Genomic DNA, 9490 nt, shown 5'->3' on the forward strand with positions numbered 1-9490 from the left:
AGCTATTGTAAAATTTTAAATGTATTATTTCTGCTATTGAAGATTTCAGGAGAATATTCTAGAATTGCATTGAAGATTCTGATGAAACAGCAAATTCCTTCTAATGAAATGGTGCAATTCCCTTACGTCATCATGACAAAGCTGTTTTTAGCCAATCAGATCACAGCTTCTTGGAACATAAATTACGCCTTGCTTTTCCGAGGCGCCATATTTCCTTTCGCCAAACTGTAAAGGATAGTCTCTGTTCGTTTCGAACGCGAAAATACTCTCAAATTTTCCTTTTCGAAGCCGTTAAACTTCACCAAACTCAACATGCAGATCTTTGTGAAGACTCTGACCGGAAAAACCATCACTTTAGAGGTCGAACCGAGCGATACGATCGAAAATGTGAAGGCGAAAATTCAGGACAAAGAAGGCATTCCGCCCGACCAACAAAGACTTATCTTCGCCGGCAAGCAACTCGAAGACGGACGCACACTGAGTGACTACAACATCCAAAAGGAGTCCACACTTCATCTGGTTCTACGTCTGAGAGGAGGAATGCAGATTTTCGTCAAAACTCTCACTGGAAAGACCATCACTTTGGAAGTTGAACCAAGTGACACAATTGAGAATGTGAAAGCCAAGATCCAAGACAAAGAGGGTATCCCACCAGACCAGCAAAGGTTGATCTTTGCCGGCAAGCAACTTGAAGACGGACGCACACTGAGCGACTACAACATCCAGAAGGAGTCCACACTTCATCTGGTTCTACGCCTTCGTGGAGGAATGCAGATTTTCGTCAAGACTCTCACTGGAAAGACCATCACTTTGGAAGTTGAACCAAGTGACACAATTGAGAATGTGAAAGCCAAGATCCAAGACAAAGAAGGCATTCCGCCCGACCAACAAAGACTTATCTTCGCCGGCAAGCAACTTGAAGACGGTCGCACACTGAGCGACTACAACATTCAGAAGGAGTCCACACTTCATCTGGTTCTACGCCTTCGTGGAGGAATGCAGATTTTCGTCAAGACTCTCACTGGAAAGACCATCACTTTGGAAGTTGAACCAAGTGACACAATTGAGAATGTGAAAGCCAAGATCCAAGACAAAGAGGGTATCCCACCAGACCAGCAAAGGTTGATCTTTGCCGGCAAGCAACTTGAAGACGGACGCACACTGAGCGACTACAACATCCAGAAGGAGTCCACACTTCATCTGGTTCTACGCCTTCGTGGAGGAATGCAGATTTTCGTCAAGACTCTCACTGGAAAGACCATCACTTTGGAAGTTGAACCAAGTGACACAATTGAGAATGTGAAAGCCAAGATCCAAGACAAAGAAGGCATTCCGCCCGACCAACAAAGACTTATCTTCGCCGGCAAGCAACTTGAAGACGGTCGCACACTGAGCGACTACAACATTCAGAAGGAGTCCACACTTCATCTGGTTCTACGCCTTCGTGGAGGAATGCAGATTTTCGTCAAGACTCTCACTGGAAAGACCATCACTTTGGAAGTTGAACCAAGTGACACAATTGAGAATGTGAAAGCCAAGATCCAAGACAAAGAAGGCATTCCGCCCGACCAACAAAGACTTATCTTCGCCGGCAAGCAACTTGAAGACGGACGCACACTGAGCGACTACAACATCCAGAAGGAGTCCACACTTCATCTGGTTCTACGCCTTCGTGGAGGAAACTGAACTGAGTGTTAACCGTATTTTGAAATAATTTTGTTACGTTCTATTTTGTTTGTTGCTTTAAATCACAGCCGTAAGATAATTGCATTTATTGTATGGAAAACGGATAGACTAATAAAGAAATGGATATCTAGAGTTTGTTTATTTCTTACCATAAATGACCTAATAAACGCCCTATATCTAAAGAACGCCTATTTAATGAACGTCCCTCTAAGCTTACAAGTTTGTAATAAACGCCCCTCAAATAAACATCCTACCCTCCCCAGACAAGTACCCAGCCATTATTTGATGTAGTGGGGACATAAACAAGGGGAAAACGCTTCATGACCGTCATGCACCGTGCGCTTATTCAACCTCCAAAATGCATCTTGTGGAGTCTGGGTACGAGGCTGCTACCCTCCCAGCTTATAAACAAACGACACAAGAATTTCGATATACAGTCGAACCTCTATTGAGCGGTCACTAAGCTAAGTCCCGGGGGGTGACCGCTTAATCTTTAATATCTTTAATAGTTATACTCCTAAAAACAGTTAAGACTATACTAGGAGTTGAAAAAGAAAATACAATATGTAAATACAAAAGAAAAATATAATAATAATAATTATCGGCCATCGGAAAAATAATTTAGGTTAAATTGAAAATGAAGCATAAATATATATTACTTGAAAATTATTGAAATTAGATATTTGATAAAACTAAATAATTAATTATATATACATGAAATTAAAATTATCATCAATAGAGTGAATGCCATAAATGCATGAAACAGCCAACCAACAAGAATCAACCCAAGCGCGAAACAAAGGATCTTTGCCTCACCCTTGAGCCAACTCCCGCTAGTTTGGCAGCCGCTCCATGCATCCATGGCATGCACCCTAAAGATCAGAAACTAGTAAAAAATATGTTAATTGTTAATGTAAATGTTAAATAAAAATAAATATATCTTTTCATGCATATATATATCGATAGGTATTATTAATTGGTTTGGACTTTTAATAATAAACTGTCCTTGAACTTAGCTAACGAATCTGGGATTGTAGATAAATTTATACTGTTCCAAGTTCTTATAGTTCTTGGGTAAAATGAATATTTATAAGTGTCATTCAATGTTACAAGTTGATGGAAGGGCGCGCAGTTGGGTTGTCTTGAGACTCTTGTGATAGGTGTTACTTCGGGTGGAAGAGATATACCAACAAGGCCATTGTAGATTTTATAGAACATATGTGCTTGATTTAATTGCCTACGTTGTTCCAAGGATTCCCATCCTAGTGAGTTGATCATAGGAGAAACACTACTATAGCGTGAGTAATCATTGAAAACAAATCTTGCTGCACGTCGTTGAATCATCTCAATCTTGTTTATATTACATTGTGTATATGGATTCCATGCACTGGTGGCATATTCTAATTTAGGACGAACAAGTGTTCTATAGGCAGAGTCCTTTACTTCAGGAGAACAACCAGATAGAATGCGTTTCAAAAGGCCAAGGGTAGAATTTGCCTTTTTGCAGATGTTATCACAGTGTTCGTTCCATGATAGATTATCAGCGATGGTTACTCCTAAGTAGGGGGTAGAAGATGCTTGGGTTATACATTTTCCATCCATGGAGTAAGTAAACTTAACAGGTATTTTCTTTCGAGTAATTCCTAAATGATAACATTTAGAAACATTGAATTTAAGTTGCCAAGTTTTTGACCACACAGATAAACGATCGAGGTCTTGTTGTAAAGCTTGACAGTCCTGTAATGAAGCTACCTCTCTATATAATACACAGTCGTCTGCGAATAGACGAAGGTTGGATTGTATAGATGTTGAAATGTCATTAATAAACAATAGGAATAACACTGGGCCCAAAACAGAGCCCTGAGGCACGCCAGACACTACAGACTTGGATGAAGAAACAGTACCATTGACTGAAACACTTTGTTTGCGGTTTGATACAAATGCTTTGATCCAATTGAGCATATTACCTCTGATTCCATAAAAATCAAGCTTAATGAGCAGTCGTTGGTGCGGGACGGAATCAAAGGCCTTTGAGAAGTCTAATAATAAAACATCAGTTTGGCCACGAAAATTAATAGTTTTTGCCCAGTCATGAATTGCAGAGATTAGTTGAGTTTCACAGGAAAATTTTTCCCTAAATCCATGTTGTTGGTTGATAAGGATATTATGAGATGACAAGTGTTTGGCCATATGGCTGAGAATGATGTGTTCCATTATTTTACAGCAAATAGAAGTTAATGAAATGGGTCGATAATTGGCTGGCTCAGATTTCAAACCCTTCTTGTGAATCGCTGTGATTAAAGCATTTGACCAATCAGATGGAATCTTGTTGCAGTCAAAAGATTGTTGAAAAATGAATGCTAGCCAATGTGATATTGATTGGGAAACTTCTTTCAGAACATTTGCAGGAATTTCGTCGGGCCCGCATGCCTTCTTGGGATTTAATTAAGATAATTGCTTACAGACTCCTTCAGCAGAAATGTGAAGATCTGGAATTGATGAATATGGTGAATTTCCAAGAACAGGTGTTGGTAGTTGTTCTTGTGTAAATACTGAATGGAAAAAAGTATTAAGAGTTTCAGCTTTATGTGCGTCTGTCACAGAAACAGAGGAATCATTGTTCTTTAAAGGCGGGATGCCAATAGACTCTGATTTGCTACTCCTTACATAAGACCAAAACTTTTTGGGATTATCTTTTAAGCTATTGCCTATAATGTTATTAAGATAATCATTATGGGAGTCTTTGATGAGCTTTGAAACCAGATTACGCTGACGCTTGAAAGCCTCCCAGTGTTGTTGATTTTTGGACTTAATGGCTTTTTTATGCATACGATCTTTCTTGCGCATTTCTTTTTTGATGTTGGTATTAATCCATGGTAATTTATATTTTGGGCGTGAAGATTTTTGTGGAATAAACTGAGATATCCCAGTAGACAATGAGGTTTTAAACAGGACCCAGTTTTCTTCCACTGTTCTCTTTTCTGGATTTGTCGAGAAGAATGTAGTTGATGAGTCTGACATAAATTTACACAGATCAGGAAAGTTGGCTTTCTTGTATTGATAAACCTTGTGAGGAGGTTTTAGTGATCTAGAAGGCTTTAAGTTAACCTCAAAGATGACAGCAAGATGATCACTTAAGCCAGAAGCAGTAGAGGTATTAACAATAACATTCGGGTAGGTAGTTAATAACAGGTCCAAAGTCTTACCAGATGATGGTCTTGTGGTAGTTTTGACATGTTGCGAGAGAGAAAAATCATCAATGGTTTGAAGGAACTTTTGATGTAAGGAAGCTGTAGCTGGATTTGTTGGAGTTGGGACACTTGAGTTCCATTCAATGTCTCCAAGATTAAAATCTCCTCCAATTATGATGTTTGGGAAATTTTTAACTTTGTTGAAGACTCGTCTTATAGATTCATTCAGATTATCGATAGAATCAGAAGGTTGGTTTGGTGGCCTATAATAAGATGACATATATATTGATTTACGGTTTGCTAGCTTGAGGGAGGTCCAAATGATTTCACAGTTATCAACTTCAAAATCTGGCTCTTCGGTACAAACTAGATCTGATTTTATGGCTTGAAAGACACCGCCTCCAAATTTATTTCTGTCCCTTCGAAAAACTGAATAGTTCTGAGAGAAGATGGAATAAGTTGAAATATCAGGGCACAGCTTCGATTCAGTTCCAAGGATAAAGTCAGGATCATGTAAGTTTATGAGAGCTTGGAATTTAGTAATATGATCAGTTCCCTTAAGACCGTTACAATTAAGAATCATGCCAGTTAGTTTTTCCTTTGACTGCTTTCTTGTATTACTTGAATTTTTTGAGCTGGAGTCGAGCGGGCTAGTTTCAGGTGATCTAATAGTAGAGCTACTAATATTCTGTGTATCTTGATGCAATGAGTCTAATGAAGAAAATGAATTTTGTAGCTCGATGGAGGATGATTCAAATAGTGAGCTTGAGAAACTTGGAAAGCCACAAGACACACATAACCACGTACAAGACGAAGCTGCGAGGGTATAGTATAAATCATCATTGATGGAACAGCATCTTGTGTGATACCATAAGTTACAATTGTCACACTGAATACCCTTTTGGTTGCTTTTAACTGGTTTGTTGCAAGAGCCACATGGAAATTTCCACTTGGGACCCGGGTTTAATTGAATATCGCCACCTAAGAGAAGTAAGCAAAGCAAGAGATGTTTGTGTTCACTTGAGCTTCGGCCGACGTTCATCTTATTTGCTCGTATATTGTGGCTGTAAAAGGCTTCAAGACCAGTTAATATCGACTCACTGTTCGCCAGGATGCAGTTCAGACCAAATCCATTTATCCCTGAAGTCAAATTTGGTGAATAGTGCAACTTTTGGTTGAATAAAATTGCAAGAAAAGCTATAAAGACAGGAGTGAGGAAATTGGCCGCCATCTTGGTCGACCGCTGACCGCTTAATAGAGGTTCGACTGTATATTTAATCATTAAGTGGGCTTCTACTGGGCGAGACTTGCAATGTCAATAATTAACCGTGATCCTGACTGAAACTGCAACCCCACTGCATTTGGTGTGGTTCATACTTCCCTACTTGTATTTACAAAATTTTATTGACAGTCATTAAACGTCGGTTTGCAACTTCAGTCAAAATATGGCAGTGACTTCCTGCGGAAACAAAATGTCAAACTTGAAAAAAGAAAACATAAGCAAGCTAGTCCCAAATAAAAGTGAATTGAAAAGTAATCGTTGACAATATGAACATTTTCCCAATTTTATATTTCATTTTAAGAACTGCTTCTTTGCTTGTATCATTTTTATTAGTTCCTCTCTCGCGACTAATCGTGTTCTCGTAAACACAAGTTGACAGATTTGCTCGAAAATTCATGTGCGGTTTCATTCAATTTGATAAGGTAGAGGTTAGACTGTCCATAGGTATCATTTTCTCAAGAGACACCGTGAATTAACAGTCACCTCTTCGACCAGGAACAAAAATATTGGTAAGGAACGAAAAAGTATGATATGTGAAATGGGGGGTTTCTTTCCCTTAGAATAGTTGTAAGAAAAGTCAGCGAATTGTTGAGGATGTAAGGGGTTTCCGATCTGCACATTCTGGGAACAGGGAAAAGCTATTTTTCCTTCCCTATTTCCTTCCCTAGTTCCTTCCCTAGTGCGATCACTGCCAGTCCCATTATATTGCTCACGTAAACACTGTAATTATACCTCTTTTTAGCAACCAGATCCACTAAGGAGCCGCGACCACCATTTTCAAGTCCCAATTACGTCATTCACTTTTAGGTTTATCCCTGGTAGTCATTATATACTAGTTATTAACCGAGCGCAAGGAAAGGGGAGAGGAGAAATCTCAGCACGCGGGCTTTTTGTAAGCCTTTTTTTTCTTGAGGGGGGGGGGGATTTTTTATTGGTCAGTGCCTTGAGAAGAGGTGGCATGAGGTCATTAGCCAATGAATACGTTTCCGGGGTTTTAATTTAGCTTTTAGAAATCGTCTAAAAAAAGTCACGTGACGCACAACAAAAAAAAAATGCTGCGATAAAAGCTGGTTCGTCGGTTGTTAAACGCGCAACATCGCTTTCAAACTTTCTTTGCAGCAATGCTGCCACAAAAATTGTACCATTTTGCTGCCTATATCACCGCACCTTTAAGTGGTTATTTTACAAATTGCAAGCAATTGATCGCGCGCCACTATGAAACTCCAGACGTTGCCTTGCTCAGCCTTGCTTTATTTTCAACAGGTTGGTATATTGACGAATGATGACGTCATCACTGCGTTTTATTTTGGTGCTGCTGTTAGTGGAGACAGGTGAGTTGGTGGGATCCCTGTGTCCAAGTCCCCTGAACCTTGCTATGTGGCCGCAACCGGATAAGCAATAGTAGTCACGTGATATGTGGACATAGAATGATATAAAGCAAAACCTATCGTTCATGCTTGAACCCTTTTATATGAAAAAAGCCGTATTACTTTTTGCCACGTGATGCGTGGTCACTGCAGCCACGCGATCTACTGTCACGTGATCTGTGTCATGTGGTTTTTGGTCACAGCTATCTACGCTTCCGCAAAGTCTGTGGTGACGTCAGACGCGAAGGAGGCAACTCAGTTCCTCGGTGTCAGCAAGCGCGATCTGCACGAGGAATGCTGTCACGAGGGATGCAGCAACGAAGAAGTACGCGAGGTGTACTGGATATTCAGCGATGCTAGGCTGGTAAGAGATAAGGGGCATTTTTTGGATAAGTGGACTGACCGGAAATTCAACATTTTTCTACTTGAATAAGTTTTGTTCCAGCCCAGTTAAAGATTGCCAATCAAACCGACGCCTGTCCCAGGCGTTCTTCGGGTTTCCTGTGCTTAAATAAACCGTGAGGTAGCATGGGGCTTGGGACAGGGCAAGCACGGAACAGGGAGAAGAGGCGATACGAGATGGCTATCTTTGGCGCCAAAACCCCAACCACAGGAAACCCAATCAGAGAGCCTGTGACTAGGGTGAACACAGGAAACCCGATCAGAGCGCCTGTAACTAGGCTGAACACAGGAAACCCGTTCAGAGCGCCTGTAACTAGGGTGAACACAGGAAACCCGATCATAGCGGCTGCAACTAGGCTGAACCAGGGAAACCGATCAGAACGCCTGTGACTAGGCTGAACCAGGAAACCCGATCAGAGCGCCTGTGACTAGGCTGAACCAGGAAACCCGATCAGAGCGCCTGTGACTAGGCTGAACACAGGAAGCCCGATCAGGCGCCTGTGACTAGGATGAACACAGGAAACTCGATCAGGCGCGATCAGGGTGCTATTGCAATGGTGGTGCCCTCCCCCTTTGTTACCGGAGCCGGTCAGGGTGTGTGTGGTTGGTGAGGTTAAGGGTGGGGAGGGGGGGAGGGAGGGCTGAAGATTGACGTAAAGAAACAAGGCGTTCTAATAAAACACAATATGGGAAATTATTTCCCTTTACAAAACAGGTCCACGCAGGGCAATGTTTTTGGAAATTCATTACTGGCTAGCACAGCTTTTCTAGTGAACCACTTTGGTTTCCTGATTTGGGGAAATTATCATTCGATACTAAACCCATGTATTTTTTTTTCAGTGGAAGATGTGGTACTGTTAGACAGAAATACCTCAAAAACAGCAGCGCAAAATCCGGGATGTATTTCAAAAATAAAAATAAAGTGCGCTGTATTGCAAAAGTGTCTAAACTTTTTATTTTGTATCTTCATTTTGTATCAGTCTTTCCAACACTAAAACAGAATGTCCATGCTTCGCATATATACCAGCCGGAGGCGCGCCTTGTTGTGACGAGGACTTAAGCATTTCTTTTTCCCAATGATTAGCCGGCGTAGCAAGCGTTTCTGTGGAGTTTCTAACGAAGAATGTGGCCCCTTCCATCTCTCTTTTTTTGCGCTTGCCCCATTTTTCGAGCGGCCATATTCCTCGCTCGCTCTCTATTCCTGCTGAAACTCATCAACAGAAACGCTTCCCACGCAGGCTACCCAATGATTGGTCATGTGAAGCTCGTGTCAATCAAACATATTCCTCTGATCCTAATTGGCCTAGGGGCGGACCCTTAGAAAAGTGACGTGGGGGGAGGGTATCGCATGGGTGGAATAAAAAAAAACTGAAAAAAAAAAGGAAGCCCAAACCAGACAGGAAAAAAAAAATGCAACGATTTGCGCGAAAATCGCTATGCACTGATTTGGGAATACTCAATAGAGGTATTATACGAGTAAATAATTCCATATTGACAGCACTGTGAAACTGCTTGAAAAGACCACATGCGATAACAGTCTTTAGCATATACACTCGGGTACC

General features: G+C 40.9%; 1 protein-coding gene and 1 long non-coding RNA gene across 3 annotated transcripts; both read left to right on the top strand.

Annotated features, from left to right (window-relative positions):
- Positions 1 to 198: 198 nt before the first annotated feature.
- On the top strand, positions 199 to 1818 carry LOC5503649 (polyubiquitin-C). 2 transcript variants are annotated; one of them, XM_048721499.1, is made up of 2 exons: positions 200 to 1431; positions 1660 to 1818. In XM_048721499.1, exons 1-2 carry the CDS (start codon positions 313 to 315, stop codon positions 1684 to 1686), a joined length of 1146 nt encoding a protein of 381 aa, XP_048577456.1. In that variant the 5' UTR covers positions 200 to 312; the 3' UTR covers positions 1687 to 1818. The 2 variants fall into 2 exon arrangements, with proteins under 2 accessions (XP_001624647.2, XP_048577456.1); XM_001624597.3 differs by having other exon boundaries at positions 199 to 1818.
- Positions 1819 to 5333: 3515 nt separating this feature from the next.
- On the top strand, positions 5334 to 6057 carry LOC125559793. Its single transcript, XR_007306446.1, has 2 exons — positions 5334 to 5390; positions 5614 to 6057. It is a non-coding gene; the product is annotated as an uncharacterized LOC125559793 (long non-coding RNA).
- Positions 6058 to 9490: the final 3433 nt, after the last annotated feature.

The sequence above is a fragment of the Nematostella vectensis genome, chromosome 14 (assembly GCF_932526225.1).
Source record: "Nematostella vectensis chromosome 14, jaNemVect1.1, whole genome shotgun sequence".
NCBI classification, from domain to species: domain Eukaryota; kingdom Metazoa; phylum Cnidaria; class Anthozoa; order Actiniaria; family Edwardsiidae; genus Nematostella; species Nematostella vectensis.

Coding starts and splice junctions, on each gene's coding strand:
- LOC5503649 (XM_001624597.3), top strand. CDS start 313: ATGCAGATCTTTGTGAAGACTCTGACCGGAAAAACCATCACTTTAGAG.